Source organism: Thermobia domestica, chromosome 14 (genome assembly GCF_964235325.1).
Source record: "Thermobia domestica chromosome 14, izTheDome1.hap1.1, whole genome shotgun sequence".
Classification (NCBI taxonomy): Eukaryota; Metazoa; Arthropoda; class Insecta; order Zygentoma; family Lepismatidae; genus Thermobia; species Thermobia domestica.
In genome coordinates this window covers 112,866,967-112,890,297 of record NC_137467.1, presented here as the reverse complement: position 1 = coordinate 112,890,297, position 23,331 = coordinate 112,866,967, and the positions used below count along the sequence as shown (strand labels likewise).

At 34.7% G+C, this 23,331-nt stretch overlaps 1 protein-coding gene across 8 annotated transcripts in view; it reads right to left on the bottom strand.

Moving 5' to 3' along the window:
* The window catches only part of LOC145670290 (bridge-like lipid transfer protein family member 3B), a 549,193-nt gene that overhangs the window by 344,537 nt on the left and 181,325 nt on the right, over positions 1 to 23,331 (bottom strand). For 6 of the 8 annotated variants that reach the window (XR_014128253.1, XM_081738747.1, XM_081738745.1 and 3 more), the window contains exons 8-9: positions 16,326 to 16,494; positions 5,697 to 5,726 (exon numbers count right to left, since the gene is read on the bottom strand). Coding sequence is in view for 7 of the 8 variants with exons in the window: in XM_081738747.1 (XP_081594873.1) it covers positions 5,697 to 5,726; positions 16,326 to 16,494 (199 nt within the window). In the remaining variant the exon portion in view is untranslated. The remainder of the gene's footprint in view (positions 1 to 5,696; positions 5,727 to 16,325; positions 16,495 to 23,331) is intronic. The other 2 variants (XM_081738746.1, XM_081738751.1) reach the window with 1 other exon arrangement.

Genomic DNA, 23,331 nt, shown 5'->3' with positions numbered 1-23,331 from the left:
AACAAAAGGTATTTTCATTTTGCTGTATAATCTAACAACATAATAGCATTCATTACTTCACGTCGCATACTGGATCTAACACTAAGTATGATTAATAATGTCACTGCAGTCAGGGACACATCCCTCTTGCTCCAAGACAAGCACAATTGCAACACACAGTTCACTTTGCGTAAATCTGCCGAGTAAAACTTAAAACAACGAAACCAGAATTTTTGGTTTTAATTTGAGAAAGCTAATTTTTTAACTCTATGAATAAGATCAAAATTAAATATAAAATTAACATATAAAATCAAAATTAAATAAAATTAACATTCTTTCTTGTTTCACTAACACACATGAATATATATGATGACAATAATATTTTATTAAGTTATTCAATGTATTTAGTAAATAGATTTCATAGAAAAAATATGCCAAAAATATTACAGCAGATTTAGATAGAAAGATATAAAGAGAAAAGGAGAGAGAGAGAAAAAAAACTTCTTTTCACGACCCTTTAACGCCGACCACTTCTCAATACGACCAATCATTACTTAAACGGAATTATATTTCCGTTTGATAGCTATTTCCGGAATGGTTTGATAGCTATTTACATAACAGAAAACGAACTGTTCAAATTGGAAATATTTTTCAGTTTAACTTCCCACGATTATGCCCTTTACAATGATTAAGGTAGGTGAATAATGATGGAAGAATTGGCGAAACGAGAATGCAGGAAGAGTGCCTCAAGAAAACCTACAGACACGATGTTCTGCAACTCAAACTTACTTGGCCGGGGATCGAACCAAGGAACTCCTGCACCGAAGATAAACGATCTACCACTGAGCCACCGTTCCCCCTTCCAAACTGAAAACTTTCGACGTGAATGTAGAACTATATACAGAGTATGGCCTTCCACAACGTAGTCTTACGACCAGTTCTATTTTTAAAATATACTAATGATCTATGTAATCTGCAAATAGATAAGGATACACGATCTTTTGCTTATGGCACTTCCTTTACTGTTGCTAGTAAGACTTGCGATGAGAAATATTTAACAGCAGAATTAGAACTAGGAAAATTAGGTTGTGGCTCACCAATAATTTGTTAATGTTAAGTACTTATAAAACTAGATATTTGGTATTCTCATCTACTTATATTGAACAACCAATGATTAAATCCCTAAAATTGCATAATTGTGGGAGTAGTACAAGGTATCAATGTAAAAATATTAGTAGAGAACAAAATATAAAATATTTAAAAAATCAACATCGATAAACATTTTAAGCGGAATTATTATATTCAATACCTTACTAAAGTTTTAAGAAAATTGTCACACAATTTGTCCAACTGAGAAATTTTGTTAATTTGGAAATAATCACACTCTCGTACAGAGTGGATTGGCATATCACACTCTCGTACAGAGAATATTAAATTACGGTATATTAAGTTGGGATGCAGCTTATTCCACATACTTAAAACCAATAATTGTACAACAAAATATTTCGAGAATCTATCTTAGAAACGATTAGGTGAAACAGCACGTTTAGGAACTCTATATAGAGAATTTTCAGTTTTATCTATTAAAAAGTATATATGAAATCTGTCTTAATTTTCCTGAAAAATAATATAAATGAATAGCAAGCAACTGATTATATATATAAGACTAGAAGTATAACACAAAAGTATTCATTCATAATAAGAACAACTAAATCTATAACACAATATCACATTCATTACCTAACAAAAATAATTACAATAAATTGCCAATTTGGAAAAAAGATCAGAATAATACGAAGACCTGCAAACGTTTAATTTCAGAATGGGAATAAAATACGGCATATGAGAAAATTCATGCAATATTAGAAGTAACACTCAGCTTAACTTTCTTATTACCGGCTTGGCCATGAACGTTGCTGTAGCCGGAATAGTGACTGAGGTCATTGATGTGACATCATTTACGCAAATTAAATGGAAAATAGAGGTGAGGATGCGTTCCTCTATGCGAATTTACAGAAAGTTTGACCAAAGTAAGCCACGTGACGTCTAAATAAATGTTTTACAATAAAGTATAAAAATTTAAGAGTGTAAAAAGACATGTTCGGACTTCGAACCTACGTTTCCCCTAGTTACTGTATCGAAGAAACATCTGGAGAAGGACGACACGATACTGAAAATCCTATCTTCCCGTGGTATTCCAGGAGTTTAGGAAAATAAGTTCTCTATAAACCATACGAGCAAATGAAGAATTATTAAATCAATATTCTGTAGTGTATCGCTATGTTCACAAGCTGAAAAGGAATTCTGCTCTAATTTTTAGTCTACAGGGACGAATTATATGGACTTTCACTTTCTTTGAGAGTTGGAAGAGAAAAAATGTTAAGAAAAAGTAAATAAATAATTTTTAGTTACATTTGGACTGGAAGTCATTAAATTTAATTTAGTTCAGTCCCTAAGAAATTACACTAGAAATTCCCAATATTTCTTAGAATGTTTGCCTGTCAAAAACCTTCTTGAATTATTGACCTTAGCATCAGAACCTGTTTATCAAAGTAAGCACTCACAAATTTGAATCAACAGTAAATAAACCATTTTATTACTTCCAACAATTAAACAAATCAAATATAACGAAAAACTAACAATAAATTTTGAATTTGTAAAAACGGATAGGGCACCAAATTAATTTCGCAGAATTAAAGTCAATTACACCTAGATAAAACCTTTTTTTTTTAAAAAAAATGACTTACGTTTTCTGCGTAAGTTAACATATGATTCGAGTAAATTTACAGAACAAACAGGGGCGACTTTAGGATTTTAATTTTGGGTAGGCTCCTCTCTCGCATATGGATACATATACGCGTTTCATTGATTAATGACAGCAGAAAATTACTTTTACAGTGGTGGTTGGTGCTATTTTTTAAATAATTATCTACCATTAATATAAATAGTGGAAAATATATTTACTCTTTATTGCATCTTCTAGTGTTTATATATTTTTCAAAATTTTTGGGTAGGCCCGTGCCTACCCGGCCTACCCACTAAAGCCACCACTGAGAACAAGAAATCTCTGAAAGTAATTTGACACATTAAAAGCAATGACATTGATTTTGATAAAATTTTCTCAAGATATAGGATTTAATTTATAATGTACACAACAATATAATTAAAAGTACAGAAAAAATGTTAATTACTAACTTTGATTTGGCCAATAGCTATTTATGTAATTTGTTACGATCAAGAGAAAGTGAATTTTGATCAAGTGATGCTTTTTAGAGGTGATGTAACGAGATTTGATAATTAAAAAAGAGTGCAATTTCTCTAGAATTTTAATCTAAGAAATAAGATTGGATTGAGTAAAGTAAGTCATGACTTTGAAATAAAGATTGCTAGCATGTTTATTTAAAAAAGAAAAAAAATGGCCTAAAGAAAAAAAATAGTTAAGCTAGCTTTCAGTTTGTAATCTATTACAATCGTCACACAAGATTAAAGCAAATTTAAATTTAATCTACGTTTTAGGATTACATTAAACAATATGTATCAGATACATACATATACCTCAATGCGAACAAAATAATTATTTTAACATATATATCTATATATTATAGCAAACACAGAAAAAACACACACACATATATATATATATATGTGACATCACTAATACTTTGATACAGTACACAATGCTAAGACGTCTGTTTTAATCAAATAGATATCGTGCTAAGTTTTAGGATATGATCACCTTATTACTGTCTATGTTCATGGACCCTAATCTCTCTGTCACGAAGATCAGGATAATTTATTGAGGTTTTGCTAAGCCTAGTTCCAATTATATATTCAGACGGATTACCATTTCTCGTTTAGATTGTCACTTGGTTCTGTACAAAACTATGAAATAATATCCCTTTCAACAAATCATCTTTTTGAATTCCTAACGCTACATTCCTGAATAGGGATATTAGTGTTAGCGTTCTTTGACTCGTATCAAGATATTAATTGGGCCCAATTTTAACTTAAGGAACATCTACAAGAATATACATACTTTGCAATAAAAAAATGCACTGTCTGAACTTTTAAATAAGCGGACTGAGTGGCGTAGTGATTAACGCATCGGCACGGTATGCCGGGTTCGAGTCTAGGTGCAATCAATCACTTTTCACTCTGTGTGTTATCAACTAGCATGTTTATTTGGATATTCTCAGTAACCAGTATCGTAACTTCAACATTTTCATGAAGTTACACTGGATAACTCTATTTTCTAATGTAACAACTCAAATGTTCATAGAACTTAAGGAGTGTGTGCACGATTCGAGGAAGACTGAAGTACCCGGTCAAACTGAAAATCTGCAGAACTATTTGAAGCAGCAGGTGAAACGCAGAAATAGGCGTTTCCGTACTTTGCTAGATCTACCAGATCTACTGATGAGAGAACGGATTCACATCGATGTGACGTACGAACCTCGCGAAGTCATTTCTAAACAGAACCCAAGTTCTTATTGTGGTCACTCAAGGAATTAGTTGAGTTCTGCAGGGATGCCTAATTTCATGTCCGGTGTGCTTCTAAGAACAATATTCTACTTTTGCTAAACTTATTTTTTGCACTGTTCTCTAAAGAAGTTCATAAAATTATTCATTTCTCATTTTGTCCATTATGTCTTCACTGTTCAAATACACACAAAGTTCTTTACGTCTAAATTGTTAGGACAAAACCAACTTCCATCTGCTTCTAAGGTTCAAGGTTTTGTTTTTCCCTTTAACTCCATTACAATCATTTGTATAATTACTGCACATTTTACTTCCATAGTTAACCTTTATCTGTACTGTTATAATGGTGTCTTTTTCTCTGGGATTCATTAGGTTTTCTACTCATTTTCCTCCTCGTCTTTTGGTATGCTCCACATTTCTAAACATCTGCTACTTTCATGTTTTGATATACGCTATCTCACAATACCTACCATTTCTAAGCAAAGCTACTCCATTCCATCTCTTAAATTTTACTAACAATAATTTCATCGTACGTAGTAACATTTTATTTCTTTCGTCATTTTATGAAATTTACTTTACCTGGCCCTCTGCACTATTTTTTGTTCTTTGCGAGTTATATACTTCGTCGAACACTTATTTTCTCTAATGAGGAAACACTTTTCAAACACGAGATTAAATCTTAATCATATCTGATAGTGAGTCCAACAAAGTCGATATCCAATATAGGAAACTAAATTCGAGCTCTCTATGTTTCTCCATTATACAATAACGTTTAAAGACACTGTAATTCTTATATTAATGTCTGGGAACTATATATGTATGTAATTATGTAATACAAGATTAATAAATTATTTAAGAGAACAGAGGAAACACTTCTATCGATTTAAAAATCTCTTTCTTTTGTATATACAAAGCCTAAAATTACATTATTCAAGATTAATTTCTATAAACTCTTACACTGGCAGCCGTCTGTATCTTCGAATACAGACACTCAGAAGAGAACTGCATTAATATTGAACGTAAAAACACAAATTATTCTGAAGCGCATACGTACACACAGTCAACCATAACCTAGTTCTATGGTGCATAAAACACTATTCTACTCGAAAATAAAACTTATTTGGTAATGTTAAAATATATGTCCAACGTTATTATGTAAGCAAACTTAGGTAGCAAATACTACGACATGCATTACACCAAGATCTGTAAGATTCTACACAAATAAGCACATCCAATACCTGCAGCCTTCTGTTTCTTCCTGTGTTGTGCTACAGAAAGTGGGGAAAAAATTCTGTATTTATAATGTTATAATATCACAACACAAAAACAATAATTAGCATATACACTAAAACTACTTTCATATCTTTATACCCAAATATTTCTACATTTCTTAGTCTTATTTAAAATACCTCTTGACAAAATTGGAAACAAAGCTCAACATTAATGTTTTCGTATAATTAATAGTACCAGTTGTAAGAATCACATGTTAGACTTCAAGGAACTTAATATGTTCATGCTCATCATCTAATATTATACCTTCCTCTTAGCTTCCTATTTCATTTATTCGCTTTTAAGATTAAGATGACGAAACACTATTGGCACTTATCACCATTACTATGAAAAACACACAACAATTCCGAACTAATTAATCTAATGACAACGAAGATTAGTATTTAATGTTACAAAGAAAAAAGTACACCTGACAGACTGGAAGATCGTTTACCCTCGAGTAACTGCAAATATCGGCAGAGGTGAATATTTCGTCCAAGGATGTCATAATGGCTAGAGACAAAGTTTGACGCAAGACTGTCATAGCCTACACTTCTTTTTAACCATGGCTCACCTGTGATCCGTCTGGCTTGAGATGTCTTCTCAATTTGACATTTTTCCCCCTTAATGTTTTGTATTTTCAAATTTTGATAATTTTCTTCCTTTCACTTGAAATATCTTCTAAATATTGTCACGCATAATGAGATGGCTAACCCAATTTTTCGCAACATTTAATTGATTCAATATTTGGGAATTTTGCCAGGGGCTGTGACACAGGAATAAAGTTTTAACATTTTTTACAACCTCAATTTCTACTGGTCACCCAAATTTTAATCCTTCGGTGCAAATTGCTTAATTTTGGTATTAACGAAGGGTTTGTTCTCGGAGAATCTAAACTGAACCCGATTTTTCTCAGGGTTCGGTACAGAGTAACCGTTTATTTCATTATTATTATCTCTTTCCCTTTGGATGATTTTTTGTCTGTCGTAGAGCTTCGGCTCTGTCTTCTTGTATTCTCTTACTTTGGATCATTATTTTCTGTCTTCCTGATTATCAGGGTTTGCAGTCCTTGATTCTAGTGTGTCTTGATTTTGGTAATTTTCCTTCGATTTTTATATATATATATATATATATACATACAGCGACACCTCTTTAATACGGACTTTTTTTTTTTTTTTTTTTTTTTTTTTGTCCTGGCGAAAATATATGTTCTCTTACGAAACAAAACCCTCCTTTTTACTGACAGTCCTCTTTTCCCAAAAACGTTTCAATAATCTTTTCATAACGGACAGGAATTATTCTCGGTTCTACGATATATTACAGCAGACAGAAAAGTCTCTTCCCCACCACTGTATCTACCATGAGTAGACAATGTGAACCATCAAGCAAAACAGCTTCAAGCTGAACTTGGAATATTTTTTTTCCTGCAATAAACTGCTTTCTCGTCGAAATCCTAGAAAACTTTCAATAAACAATAACACTCATGCAGAGTTAGCCGTATAGCCACGAATTCTATGCGAAAGATCTTTTCTTCCCTAACAAGTTTAGTCATTTTTCCTCTGGACCTTGCATCTTACCCGAGAATTTCATAGATAACAAAACAAACATTGTTTGTTTTCAGTAACATTTCAACGAGCAATGTTTCCCCTCTCAACTTTATTGAAACGATTTTTTTTTCTTCCACTTATGATACTGGAACAAGTCTGGGATGTTTTCCCGGCTTCCTTTTTCACTATCTCTAAAAGGATATTGTTTGTGATTGGGGCTGGGTCAATAAACATTTGAACTCCCAATAACTTGCTTTTTCATCCATTTCACCAACGAAGATACCGCGCCAGTATATATATATATATATATATACACGCACACGTACGTTTCTTCCGCAATCATACTGAGGATTCTCAGAGGACACTTGCTAATGAGTTTTACTACACTTGTAGAGGAAAAAGCATGCGTCCTTTTTTTTTTTTCACTTTTAGTATGGGCGGTATGTGAATTAATGGATTTCTTTTACAGGTTGATGACATGTACTTATACACGCATTATTTTTTGCAGCATACGAATATATTAACAGTTCCCCTAGCAATAATTGTATTTAACCGAAATGAATTTCTCCATCTCTCCCAGCAATTCAAATATGTACTTAATATAGTATTTTCATTATTGAATTTTACGTATTTACGCTCATACATAATGTATTTACTGTATATTACTGCATACAATTATCGTTGTGAGAAATTAAATTTATGTAATCTCCCTGTAAACGAACAGAAATGCATGTCCCATTCGTGTCCGTTATTCAGAGATTCTAACACTGAGCCCCGCGGCCCCGTGCAGGCTCTTAGTTTCCGAGTTAGAGGAGATCAAATTTGAAGTTCAGACTTCGACACAGTTTTGAGAATCAATTTTAATAAAGATCTGATTAAAAACCAATGAAGGACAGCTTTCTAACGCAATTGAGAAACATACTAGTTTTTAAAAGCAAAATATTGAACAAATAGAAATATGATTAAATGTTACACTATTCAAAAATAATTAAAATGACGCCTGGACATATCGAAAGATCACAAGATGCCGGACATGTCCGGCAAACGCCGAAAGGATGACAACCCTAATTTTACTGAAATTATCTGTGAAGAAATAGAAATGTTCTATTTCGGTATGTTACCTTACTTTTCATTTACCAATATTGATATGATTCAAAAGCCGGAAAGGAATGGGTAACTACTTATCTATTAACACGCTGAAATCAAAAGAACTATATCTACAATTTAGGTTCAATTCCAGTTCTCGGATACAAATTTAAAAAACGATTTAGATTCTAATTCTGATTCGACCACTTCCACCTCACATGTTGGCAATTTCCCCAGAGAAACGCTGCACATACACACGCTTTTCTTATTGTTATATAGAAGGCATATTCACGTTCGGCGCAAGACGCGAATTTTATTCCCGGCGGGAGCTCATGTGGTTCGATTTTTAGGTTAATCAGTAGGTTCACGTCTCATATAGCATCACTAGTGAAAGGGACGCTAAACTGAAATCAACAACATTCCCAGCGGGAACTGAAGGGGTTAGGACATGACGATAAGGCGGAAGTTCGTTGCAAATAATTCTGTGCTCAAAAGACATGTTAAAATCCGAACCAACCAACAATCAAGCTGCACATGAAATGTCCATGTACGTTCCGCACGACAAAAGATTACGTTAAACAACTTATATTTTCTATGGTACGGGAGAACAGTGAATATTGAGAAAAACGTTATATCATCAAACATTATATTAAATGCGTGTTGTAGGTAAATTTTAATCTAAAAAAGTTAATTTCAGAGACAGATTAAACATTTATGGATAAGATGTTTATCTCAGAAAAAGACTTACAGAAATATAACTCACCGATTTGAATGAAACTTTGTAGACTTGTAGAACATCGAAAAATAATCGACACGCATTTTATTTATTTCGGGAATGGTGCGGGTTTAAGGGTAGACACAATCTTTTGAACGTTAGGGGTGGCCTTGAAGCATAGACAGAAAACAAGCATTCAATGTAGAAGAAAACATACTGCCAGGGGGGTTCGGGACAACTAATTCAGAATTTGACGTCAAATTAGAAAATTCAAAATGGCGGATCCAATATGGTGATTACAACTACAGAAGTCTTCTGGTTTGAAATGATCTGCAGTTAGCAAAGAACATTTATAGTTGGCAGGGGTTACTGCGAGAAGGTTGTAGAACGATTTGAAACATCTTTCTGTACTTATTTTAACGAGATGCTTGATTAAAGTAAGTATCTGCACCTCTTACTATTCGGGGTGCTTGTTTATACTGAGTCCCCTCGCTTGTCAGTATGCAGTAATGGTATTCCGTAAAAAGATGTGTTATGCATAAACATAGTTTACACAACGCACACCTTATTACAGCAATAACTGCGAACAAATTGCAAAATGCTGCACAATCTTTGAAATAAGATTTTACGGGATTATCAAACGCATGTGGTTTTTATTCCAAATAACCGGTTTCGTACCACATATACCTAATAATATTTGCAAATGTGGGAGAAGTAAACTGATTATCAATCAGTGATTGGACGTTAATTACAGTATATTATTACGGATATGCAAATTTATGTTATGGAGAAGGACAATGTCAGAAAAATGTCACAAGAAGTTTTTCCAGGGCCTAAAGAAGAATACATCAAGGTGCTGAATCCAGTTGTTCCCACAGGAATGGTTTCTATTTTGGGATACTCTTTTGATTTTTAACTCAGAACTCAAATATACTATAAATCACTTAAATAAGAACCCCGACTAGTGAGAGGCGAGGGGACTAAATTTCAATAAGCACTCCGATTAATGAGAGGTGCAGTGACTCACTTTAATCAAACATACCGTTAAAATAAGTACGAAAAGGGGTTTCAAATCAGTCTGCAACTTTCTCGCAGTAACTCCTACCAACTATGATTGTTCTTGGCTAACTGCAAACCATTTCAAACCAGAAGACTTTTGTTATCAGTTGTCCTAACCCACCTCCCCTCGGAGTATGTTTTTTTTCTACATTAAATGATTGTTTACTGTCTGTGTTTCAAGACCTTCCCTAACATGCTAAGGGTTGTTTCTACCCTTAAACCCTCACCATTGTTCTAATAAAAAAAAATACATATTGATTATTTTTCGATGTTCTACAGATCTGCAAAGTTTTCATTCAAATCTGTGACTTACACTTCCTTAAGTTTCCTTGTTAGAGACGCACTCAGTAATGTAAGAATGATGGCCACAAGAATTATCTTACACAGTGACCAAGATTATAACAAGAACATTTTCTAATTGTAGAATTTACATACAAACTGTGGAAACAAAGTTGTAACAGTCATTTTCTAATGTGTAATTTTTATACTGAGTGCTCATGTTTCAATGTAATTAAGTTGTTCCTCAAAGTATCAAATGTGGCATACATTTAACTTCATATGTTGGATCTGGTCGGTACAAGAGCCCGATCAAAAGTCCGGTTCATTTATTCGAAACAATTTCAAATAACCCGAATTGAACGTTTAAGTACTTAGCAAGAACATACATAAAATTGCTACGCGTTAAAATTCTCAGCAAGTCCTATTTATGTATCTGTTAACATTTTCCCTTCGAAACAGTTGAGATCTTACGCTTTTCCTTTCTATTGACGAATATGACTTAAAAGGAGTCTCACGGTCGTGAGAATGTTTCTACGTCATCGTCGCGTAGAAGGTAGAGGAACTGTGAATAGCGGGAATAGTAAATCGAAAAGGTGGGATAGGGGAAATCCTTCTGAACGTTTATTAACAAATGCAGCGAGCAGTTATGGTAATCGCAAACCTCGAACTGCCTCTCGCCCCGTTTACGAACGCGTTGTTTCTTATCCGGTAGAACTTGTTTTAAATACCCACTTCTGATCCGATAAAGCGAAGTGGAGACCAAACGTACAATCTCCCGGTTTAAGGTGGTTGCCAGATTTAAGGAGTAGTGTAGGAAGTTCAATTGACGAATATCTGGTAATTTAAATATAAACAACTATGTAGTTTCTTTCCACATATTTTCAAATTCTTGTAAACTTATTTCCCCAAAACTGCGTATACTTTTCTACTTTGTGCTGTTATTTTACACTATAGGTAACTGAAATATTGCAACACTGTAGAGGTACTCATAACGCCTGCAATTCTGTAGAAGAATGTTAATAGTGTGTGTGTGTGTGTGTAACATTAGATCATCCAGATATGTTATTGGTACCGGTACCATTTATATCTTGCAGGTGATGTGGGCACCAGGATCCAACAAATATAGTACGGCACCACACGTATTTCCCAAGAAACTGCCAAAAATACTGACATAAGTATTTTCCCACCGCAAATCTGATTAAAATTCATGGATTTTGATCTGAGTCTTGTTTTTCTATCTCTTTTAGTTTTATTTTTATGCACATTTGGTTCCAACAAGTCGGTTCCCCAACTCGGACCTAACAAGTACGCAAATAGGTACACGTACACACACACATACGCGTGTGCGTGTGTGAGCGTCATGTGTGTGTGTGTGTGAAAGAGATAGAGAGAGAGATCCTGAGTGGACCTGAGTAGCAGAAAAGCTCGAGAACATTGAACATCAAAGGACTATTACATTCAGGAAACAAAGGTCATCACGAACGTTCTTTGGAGCTTAGGAAGAGACAAGAAGACAAGGTTAAAAAGTGCGTAAGTACACTGAAATCCACGACAAATCCTTTTAACCTAAAGGATAGAAACCTGGCATATCACAGGAAGTGTGTTCCCAAAAGACGTAGAGGAAGACATGATCAATGCAAAAGAAATAGAAAACGCAATTTTTATCGGAAAACGAATTTCAAATAAATCTGAAGATTTCTGGTCGAAAATTAAGGAAAAACATGCAAAACTGTTTCTAAAAAGGCACAAATGTCTTTTGAACTTAACCCAAGTATGTCTCTGTTTTCAAGAATTCTTTTAGCATCAAAATCAAGGTGTGGTATTGATGTTCAATCTTGCTTCAGTCAATATGAATTTTTAGTTATACTCAAGGCACTTTTCTCTGCGGATGGTAAGATGCATAATTGTCTATCAAAGCATAAGCTAGGAACAATTTTGGAAGAATTACCAAATATGGAAAATGAAATTTCTAAGGAGGTACTGGTTAATGAGCTGGAAGTGGAGCCAGAGGTAGCTTTTACAAACAATGGTGTAGAATATGAAACAGGTTCTTTTAAATCCGTGAAAATAGCAATAATTGATGGTATGGTAGAACTTCATGGCATTGGTAAACCAGAATATGTAAAGACATACCAAGATTCATCATAACATTTCTAAGCATGTGTTTTCTCGAAGTATTGGCAACATGAAGAGATACATGTGGTTTTAGGTTAGTACATAGAAAATTGAAAATTGCCACACGCGATCTAAGATGATGATCAGATGTAGTCTAATTTCACATACATCCGTCAACTAATATATTAAAGACAAGGTTGACGAAACTCTTGTCTCACGACCAAAACGAAAATGAACTTACTAATTTATTTGCAGTTACATTTCTTGAACTCGGTAAGGAACAAAAGAATATTGTAGTGTGTTCGCCAAATGAGGCAGCAGCAACTCATATTGATATGAAGAAGTTGATAACAACAGAAGAAGAAGCAAATACAAAAATAATTCTTCATGCACCATTTTTAAGAAAGCAAGGGGCTACTGAGTTCATATATATATATTCACCTGATACAGATGTCCTTGTACTTGCGCTAAGAGGATATCCTATGCTCCTTGTTAGTACAAATATCTATCTTCGTCAAGGAATGGAACGATTCGTACGTCTAAAACCCTTATTTGAGAAACTTGGAGCAGTGAAAGCTGCAGCACTTCCTGGACTTCAAGCACTTTCAGGGTGTGATACTTTGGATCTTTTGTCAACAACAACTTGGTGGAAAGCCTTCGAAAACACAACGGAAGACGTTTTAGAGGATATCGCAAAATTAGGAGAAACATTACATGTTCCTACAACGATAAGAACTCTTGAAAAATTCGTTGCCAAGTATACATACGAAACACAGAAGTCACCGATATAAGTAAAGCAAAATAGTGGTTATATATTTCGAGACTCCTAGAAGATGAGAATCTTCCCCCAACAGAAAGAAGTTAGGAATCGGGAATATTAAGGATCAATTTGCAAGTTCATCAATGGCAACAAGACCTTCAACAGCATCCTACAGTCAAAGATCCAATTGAACATGGATGGAAAAAAGTAAAAGATAGATATGAACTAATTATATGTAGAATGCTTTCAGTGCCTGAAACTATACCTGAACTTAATAGGTGTTCCTGTAAGGAGAGAAGATGTTCTAGTGCTTGTTCTTGTAAAAATATCGAACTAATGTATACAGAATTATGTTAGTGCAGAGGTAATGGAACAATATATAATATCAGAAGAAAAATTGATGAAGAAAGTGACCCAGAGACTGGCAGTGAAGAATTTCATATAGCTTATTGAAGTTGTGATGAGAATGAAGTTGACGAGCTTACATAATGACATGGTAAAAAAAAAAAAAAAAAAAAAAAAAAAAAAAAAAAAAAAAAAAAAAAAAAAAGAACTTAAAGTCTTCATTAAGAGAAACAAAAGAATATGCTGTGCTATTTATTACAATTATGCTTTAGTTTCTTTCTAACCATTTTTCTAAGAACATTTTCTTTAAGTAACATGTATGGTTAGCATTATAAAGCAGTTCTTACTTCAATCATATTATAAAATTACAGTTCGATGCATCATTTACACTATCAATGAATAATAAATGTGAGAATGACTATATATTGGTTGACATATATTTATTTATTTATTTATACCTTCAATCTATATACGCCACAGAAATCAAGAAAATCGTAGACCTTCGTATTGCTGCCCGTAACATTATCTCTAATTATTCCAGCATCATAAATGATACATCGTTGGAAAGCTAATGCAACAGAGATTATCATTTTTTATACCAATTTGTATTTTTCTATACCTCCTTTGGGGGTTATAGACCCACCCACCTTTAAATGGGGAAAGGGCAAAAACAGGAAATAAATGCCCTCCCTTTCCTCATGAAAACCTCAAACATGAGCAAAATGCACATCACTGAATTTTCTTACATCAATGCTCTTTGCAATAGAATGCAATTTTTTTGTTTATTAAAATTGTAAAAGGATTCTAACGTATGCTAAAATGAAGTTCTGCACCCAACTCCGTTATGCAAACCACTGCACCAAGAAGACTTCACTCTAGAAGTTGTCCATCTGTGTATATTATTACCTTGGTGATCCACAACCCATAGAAGCATGAATTCTGTATCACCTAGTAAGCCAGATTTTGATTTCATTTGTCTTTTTTGCTACATTTTATGACCTTTTCGTATATGGCAATTACGTATTAACTGACTGCAACGTCCAGATGATCAACATCTTTGCTCCAAATGGTCATGTTACTCCATAGCAGATTGGAGAGAAAACACAGCACAGATCTGAAAGACGTAAGGATCTACAGTATTCTTCTTCGAACTTAGTTTTTTCGCCAGAAGTGTATAATCCTACCTATTCCCCGGACTTAAGCCCTTACTACTGACTTGATTTCTAAGATGAAGGAACCTCTTCGTGGCATTCGTTTCAGAACTGTTAAAGAGATTCTTCAGGCAGTAGAGAGGTCAATTAGAACGGTGAACACAACAGGTGCTACTACAGGTACTCAACAACGACTTCCACATCGCTGGCAATGGGTTTTACAGAATCCTGGTGACTACAGTGAAGGACTGTAAATGTTTGTAACATTTATTTATTTTGTATTATTTGTACACCACCATGCGCGCCGACTACGTGTGTGCTTCGGGACTCCAGCACCCACACAAATAATCTTGTGGGTGCGCCGAACACACAAAGATTTTAGTTTGATAGAAACAAAATAAAATAATTCTCATTTGCCATTATCAAAAAATAATACGCAATTAAAACATTACAATGGAAGTTAACATTTCTAAACTCTAAAATATAATTGTTTGTTTTAAATGTGTTTGTGCAAAGACAACCAAGCAACACTCTCTCCCCTTCCTTGCTTGACTCTGGCGTAGTCAAAGGCAAACCCCACAATGAAAACTAGAACTATATTGTGAATAGAATCGAGCACAGCCCTTTATAATAATTCATATAAGATTTTAACTAACAGGAAATCAATCAAAAAAATAACGAGATCCCTGAAAATAGGTCCCGCCATTGATATGCACCCACACAAATTTTGGAAAGTCGGCGCCGTTCGTTGCCACTACTAAAGTTCCAATCTTCGCATACAGAAATTTAAAAGGAAATATTCCACCCCTATTTGATGGTACTTTACATCTTTCGTAACCAAAGTCAGACATGAAAGGAGAATTCTGATTATACCTAGGTACACTCGATTATCAACGACGAATGAAACTCGTTATTTTCCATGTGGCAATTCTTTAATTCCGCTGTTTTATATATTAAAATTATGCCTTCAATTTGCAAATCTAGTAAATGATACAGGTTAGTAAAGGTTAAGGTTGAATGAAACAGGCTAACGAACAATATACTTTAAGAATTCCCTATAAACACTAATTTCTCACATCTCTACAGGTAACCTTATTCTTTACAACGATGAATATTTAAAAATACAGTTCGTACAGACAACGAATTTGGAAGAAATAAAAAGGATAAGTCCATTAAATCAAGAAGACAAATATATTCTGATATAATCCATAGCTAACCTTTGTACAGGGTACTATTTTTTAAGCTCTCTTTCAGCGCCAGCAATGCATGAGATGTAAATCTACAGTTCAATGTGAGACCAAAATCACATGTACTTTCACCGTGCCTTACAATTTCTAGATTTTTCTTTTGTTACAATATTAAATTTCACACAGTTCTAACCATGTATAAAATACACACAACACAGATTAAGGCTCGAATTTTCTGAATATGCAACTTAAAATCTATAATCGATTTTACGATTCATGCATCCAAATAAACTCACATATGTTATCAAATCAGATAAGAACACTTTACTTGAAAATGAATTATAAAGCAATTACCTGAAACAAATTCCTTTGGTGTCTCTTTTCTCTTTGCAGTGGATACTCTATATAATGTGAAGTCACTTATTCTGAGGACCACACATGTTGTCATTAGCTTGGCTAATTGAGTCAAAACATAGTTTTTAATTGGATTGCCACTAGGTGTCGAGCTTGATTTTCTAGACTCCTGGAAAAGGATTTAATTAGATATTTTACTGTTATGTAATTCAGTAATTTAGTAAATAGTTTGACTAAAAACAGTACGTTCCACAAAGTAACGAAAACAATATGAAAAAGAAAAAACCAACAACTACAACTACTACAGGGTGTAACTGTACCAAATTTTTGCTTAATATATTTTTCGCTTAAACACAAATTCTGCGTTAGTGCATTATGTGACGTTCATCTAAATTCGTACGCTTTGTGTGGTGTATGCTTCTCATTGATCGTGCTGCCGTCTGGTGGTGCTAAAAGACAGAGTAGAAGAAAAGGAAAAGGAAAGAAAGGAGAGTTTTGAGACGCAATAGTTAGTTTTTGATGTAAGTGTGTGTGTGCAAACGATGAATTGACAAAATTCTAAAACAAAGTCAAGTCTTGACCCCAATATACTTTGAAAATATATAGATAATAATATACTTTAAAAAGAGATATCAATATTCGCAAAAGTGTATAAACTATCAGTAAAAATAGTGTTGCTGATATGAATATTTTAGTGGTTTTTACGTAAGTTTTCATTAAAGTAAATCAGCCCCAAGTAGTATTTCATAACAAGAAGGGGTGTGATGAGGATTATAAGTAACAAGAATGACTTGGCAAGGTGCATCTGAAGGTAATGGACTTCTGATTACCGACTAATGTGAAAAATGTTTGAATAAGTCATTTTCTCCAACAGTAGCTGCAACATAATGCTGTCATCACGTCTGCCAGGAAAGACAGTTTAGTAAATTCTTTAAATTGGAAGAAAGGACAATTTCTACAAGAAGATTATCTCGGATTCCTAGTGTATCTACTTAAAATGTGATCACAAATGTAGGCGCGCCATGGTGAAATAAAACTGTTCTTGTGAGTAATTTTAAAGCATATTTACGAACTTACTACGTAATTGGGGCAACGAAATCTAAAATACTTAATATGTTACAGGTACGTTTATCTATTGATAATAAACGGCACTTAAATATTTAGTTTTGTTTGTTTTCTCTTTTTCTAGATTGCATGACGAGGTGAGAACGTGGTTGTTAAATTACTTGTGAGCAATCTATGAAAATGGGTGATGCTCTCATCTATTTTCTATAACACGCCTTAGGTCTCCTCTCAGGTGATTCCGTCCGAATCTGGACCATTACGGTAAGGTGTATCGCGCCTTCCTTAAACGATTGTCGCGGGGACGAACTTTCTGAACCCACAAATAATATAGTGCAAAGCTATAAAATTTTTGGGGGCGAAGAGTAGAGAGTTCTCTACGGTAGCCGACTAAGGATGGTGTGTGCCGGGCAGCGCTAAGCTGTACCGTAATAAGGGTGAGTCATAAGTCTCCATACGAATGATGATAATACTACACTACTGTTATAAAATATGTTCCACATGTTTCCCTTGCATGTCTTCTTGTATGGAGACTTATGACTCACCTTGTTGTTGTTGTTGTTGTTGTACTACTACTACTACTACTACTACTAATAATAATAATAATAATAATAATAATAATGACATTAACAATGACAAAAGGAACTTTAAGATTTCAAAAAAAACTAAATTCATCCCTCTAGACAAAAGACTTGACAGGTCTCCTATAAACTGAACTGATACTAAATTCTTGATTCTTACCCTGGTCTTAATTAAGAATAAGTATAAATATTACTTTAAAAATTTTCTGATACTAGGTTAAAACCAGATATTCTTTGGAATCTAAGTTTACACAACTGCAGTAAAAAAAAAAAAAAAAAAAAAAAAAAAAAAATATTTGGTTCAAATAACTGTAACGCATAATATGAAGGTAATTTTGATAAACAGTTGAACGCAAAGACCTAAACACACGCGAACGTTCTTAACAAACAAGCTGCAGCAAATAATACAATCGAAGGACCTAGTTCTCCGACAATACTCGTATATATTTAGTACTTCAAGTTGGAGATATTTATAAAGCTATTAATGTTACTGCTGGGAATATTTATTCTGATCACCTCTTTCTAACTTCGAAACAGAACATAGTAAAAGGGTTAAAATCAGCTGTGGAAAAGTGGAGAAAACACGTTTAAAGTTCATTTCGAGTAATTTAATTGTGTAATTACTGATGTTAATTGTAAAACTTTGACATCTATTAGTTAGGCAGACGAGCAATAGCGTAAACAGCGACACCTATTAGACTGGCTGTTTATTACATATAAACTACGTATTATATATAAAGGTAACCAAGAAAGTTCTGTCGCTTTTTGGGGAGGTCTGTTCCATTGGCCATCACACCATGAGTTGAATGCGAATGGAGATAAGGCGAAGGTCAGTTCTTGGCGTAGGTATATCCAACATACTACATGGTTGTGGCAGTTCAGTTACACCGTGAACTTGCGTAAGGACAGAGTAAACATGGGACCTCCACAGAGCGTCATAAGGCGTTTGTGCTGTACGAATTCAAACTGCTGTCAAATGCCGCTGCAGCGGGGCGGAAGATACGTCAGGCCTTTGGTGAAGGTGTCGTGACTACGCGGACAGTGCAGCAGTGGTAGTTAACAAGTTTAAGGACGGTGGCGAAACATTCGAAGACGCGTCGCATGCCGGAAGTCCAACACATGTACAAAATGAAGATCTTCAGGCAGCAATTGAGGCGAACAGTGGACAGACGTGTGAGAAACTCGGACTATACAATTAGTGTGAGTAGAGAAACCATTCGGCAACACCTCCATCAACATGGGAAGCACTACAAGTTGGATCGATGGGTCCCATATGATTCGACTAAGGGTCAAAAGACAACGCGATCAGACACCTGTGTGTCTTTCCTGTTTCGACTGAGGAAGGAGCCATTTCTGGACAGGGTGTTGACATGTGATGAGAAGTGGATCCTGTACGAAGCTCCATGGCGCGTTCAACATTGGTTAGCATCCCATGAACCGGTTCCAAAACGGCCGAAACCAGCACTGCACCAGAAGGCCCTCCTGTGAGTTTGGTGGACTGTTCGCGGCATCGTGCATAGGGAACTGCTACCAACTGTTCAGAGCATCAATGCAACTGTGTACTGCCAGCAGTTGAATAGTGTTCAAGAAAATCTCAATACTCTGGAGCCAGCACTTCTGAATCCCTAAGGGCTCCTTCTGTTACAGGACAACGCTAAGCCCCACGTGGCTAGGATGACCGGGGATACGCCTTGGATGGGAAACTATTTCCTCCGCCATACTCCCCGGATATTGCACTATCCAATTATCACCTGTTCCATTCCTTGAACAATTACCTTAAAGGACGCCAGTTCAAATCCCTAGTAGAGGTACAAAATGCATTTGACACCTTCCTCGCTTCACAGCCCACCAAATTCTACTGCAATGGAATCCATGGCCTTCCAAAACGTTGGCAGAAGGTCGTTTATGCTAATGGGGACTATTTTTGATCTTCCAAGTACGTCTTAGGTGATATATCGATGTTCGAAGATGGTGGGTGAAAAAGAGACAGAACTTTCTTGGTTACCTTTATACATAACCTCTTTCCCTACTCTAGTGGGAAGTACGTGTGCCTTTCTGGATTCATTTCTAGTGCAAGAGCACCAAACAGTGATTCAGATTCCACTTTAAATAGTAATTCTCATCCTATAGAGTCTTGCTGTTCACAAAGAAGGTAATTAAAAATCAATCGATCGATCGAATCAATATTATAGATAGATTGATAGATAGATACATACGTACATACATACATATAGATATGGTGACAGATACAGATAAGTACATAAACTACAGACACAGGTAAGTTCGCAACTAGCTTCAGTGATGTTCTTCACCACTGATACTTTGACCTTCATTTTTCTTTGCATCCCACACATAGTTAACCACTCATATGCTTACTTATTGGATTTTACATAGAAGAAAGCTTTTTTTTAAAAAAAAAAAACTACAGATACAGGTAAGTTCGCAACTAGCTTCAGTGATGTTCTTCACCACTGATACTTTGACCTTCATTTTTCTTTGCATCTCACACATAGTTAACCACTCATATGCTTACTTATTGGATTTTACATAGAAGAAAGCTTTTTTTTTCTTTTTCTACCTCAATGATTTTGTCTTCCTAGATTTTCATTATGCGATACAACGAATAGTCATATATCTACTTATTCTGCACTTTATGTGATTGAAGTTTTATGGGGTATGCAACACAACCTTCACCAGTGGTTCCTATATTCACGCGCTAAGATTGTCTAAATCCAATTACACGAACACAATAATTGCAAATGCACATACATATAAATGCACGTTACGACCAAAATTTGATTAACCGAAAGAATGTCTGCCAGTTGCAAACCGAGATCACCTGTTCCATATTAAAAAAGAGTTTATGGAAATTACAAAGACGTAACATTGCAGCATATGATGTACGAAATATTGATATGATTATTTCGAGAACCAAAGTATATATATATATATATATATATATATATATATATATATATATATATATATATGTGTGTGTGTGTGTGTGTGTGTGTGTGTGTGTGTGTGTGTTTTATGCCGCAATTATGCTCGTCAGAATGAAGATGACAGATCAATGAAAGTGAATTATTATGAAAGAACTGGCAGAATCAGAAAGTGGAAGGAAATGGTATTCTCCCACAAAAGGTCATGGAAAAGGTGTCTATCACAAATCCTTACAGCCTGGGATCAAACCTGGTATCCGCGCACCAGAGGTGGGTGCTGTACCATCAAGGCCTACAGGAGACAGGCTAAAGAAGACACGATTCTACAAATGTATATTGTAAACTTCTCCTTGTGTAGGGGTAGGTAGGGCTTTGGTAAAGTAAATTATAACTCGGATTCAACTCCCATTACCGGTTTTATTATAAAAATCTTCTATAAACAGTATTCTACAAGAATAGTACAACAATGTAATTTTTCTAATACAAGATAGAGAAAGGTGACCTAAGGCCCCCGATCAGCCTTGGGTAGGATCTCCAGAGCTCCGCATCAAGCTAGGTGGAGTGGATTAGGAATCCCCGATGCTCCAACGCAAGCATTGGGGATTTAAAAAGTCACAGAACTCCGAAGCAAATTAAGCGACTGAGGTTAAGAATCCCGACAGAGCTCCGAAGCAAACTAAGCGGGAGGACGGACGGACGGACCGACCGACCGACCCACATATATATTACACAAGTGTTAATGAACTATACCGACAAACTTTAAGAGGTGATTCCTCACATCAAAATAAGAGAAAAAGTTCATATGGACCTATGACGAAAAGTGCATAGTTTCAAAGCTAGGGCTGTCCAAAATCGCCAAAAAGGCAAATTTCAACAAAAACTGTGGATGGGGGTTCTTATCAGCGTAAAGGAAGACACGTATACACAATCCAAAAGTGCATATTTTATCAATTGTCAATAGGTGTAGAGTGTATTCCGTACAGGGTGTAATTCTCAGATATGTTTTCAATAGAGTTTTCAGATATACCCTGATTTCAATAAGGGTCCAAAGTAGACAGGAGGTAAACCTTAACAACAATGGACATCCAATGCTTCGGAGAAGGCAGAAGTGTTAGAAACCGAAAGCTCCATGTTTCTTTGTATTCGGAATAGCGTGTGATGATATGTATTTCGTCATGGTATAATTCACGTTTTCTTGACTTATAAGCGTAAAAGAAAACATCGCACCATGTGTTTTCCCGAGTACGAGAGACCGTGCTGCTTACGATCCTTAACACTTCCGACATTGCGCCAAAGAATTCCGTGTTCTCTACTATCAAGGTTTATCGTTTGCCTACTTAGGACCAACCATAAAGTCAGAGCATATTTCAAAATTCGGTTGATGGCATGTCTGGGAATTTCATCCTACAGGAAATAATCTGTACACCCATTTTTGGATTGCATATGCGTGACTTCCTTTACGCTGATGAGGACCACCATTCAGTCTCACAAGGCCTTTTTCGCGAATTTGGATAGCCCTAGTCTGACAATATGCACGTTTCGCCATAGGTCCATAGGAACTTTCCTTATTTTGATGTGAGGAATCACGTGATGTATGTATGTATGTATGTATGTATGTATGTATGTATGTATGTATGTATGTATGTATGTATGTATGTATGTATGTATGTATGTATGTATGTATGTATGTATGTATGTATGTATGTATGTATGTATGTATGTATGTATGTATGTATGTATGTATGTATGTATGTATGTATGTATGTATGTATGTATGTATGTATGTATGTATGTATGTATGTATGTATGTATGTATGTATGTATGTATGTATGTATGTATGTATGTATGTATGTATGTATGTATGTATGTATGTATGTATGTATGTATGTATGTATGTATGTATGTATGTATGTATGTATGTATGTATGTATGTATGTATGTATGTATGTATGTATGTATGTATGTATGTATGTATGTATGTATGTATGTATGTATGTATGTATGTATGTATGTATGTATGTATGTATGTATGTATGTATGTATGTATGTATGTATGTATGTATGTATGTATGTATGTATGTATGTATGTATGTATGTATGTATGTATGTATGTATGTATGTATGTATGTATGTATGTATGTATGTATGTATGTATGTATGTATGTATGTATGTATGTATGTATGTATGTATGTATGTATGTATGTATGTATGTATGTATGTATGTATGTATGTATGTATGTATGTATGTATGTATGTATGTATGTATGTATGTATGTATGTATGTATGTATGTATGTATGTATGTATGTATGTATGTATGTATGTATGTATGTATGTATGTATGTATGTATGTATGTATGTATGTATGTATGTATGTATGTATGTATGTATGTATGTATGTATGTATGTATGTATGTATG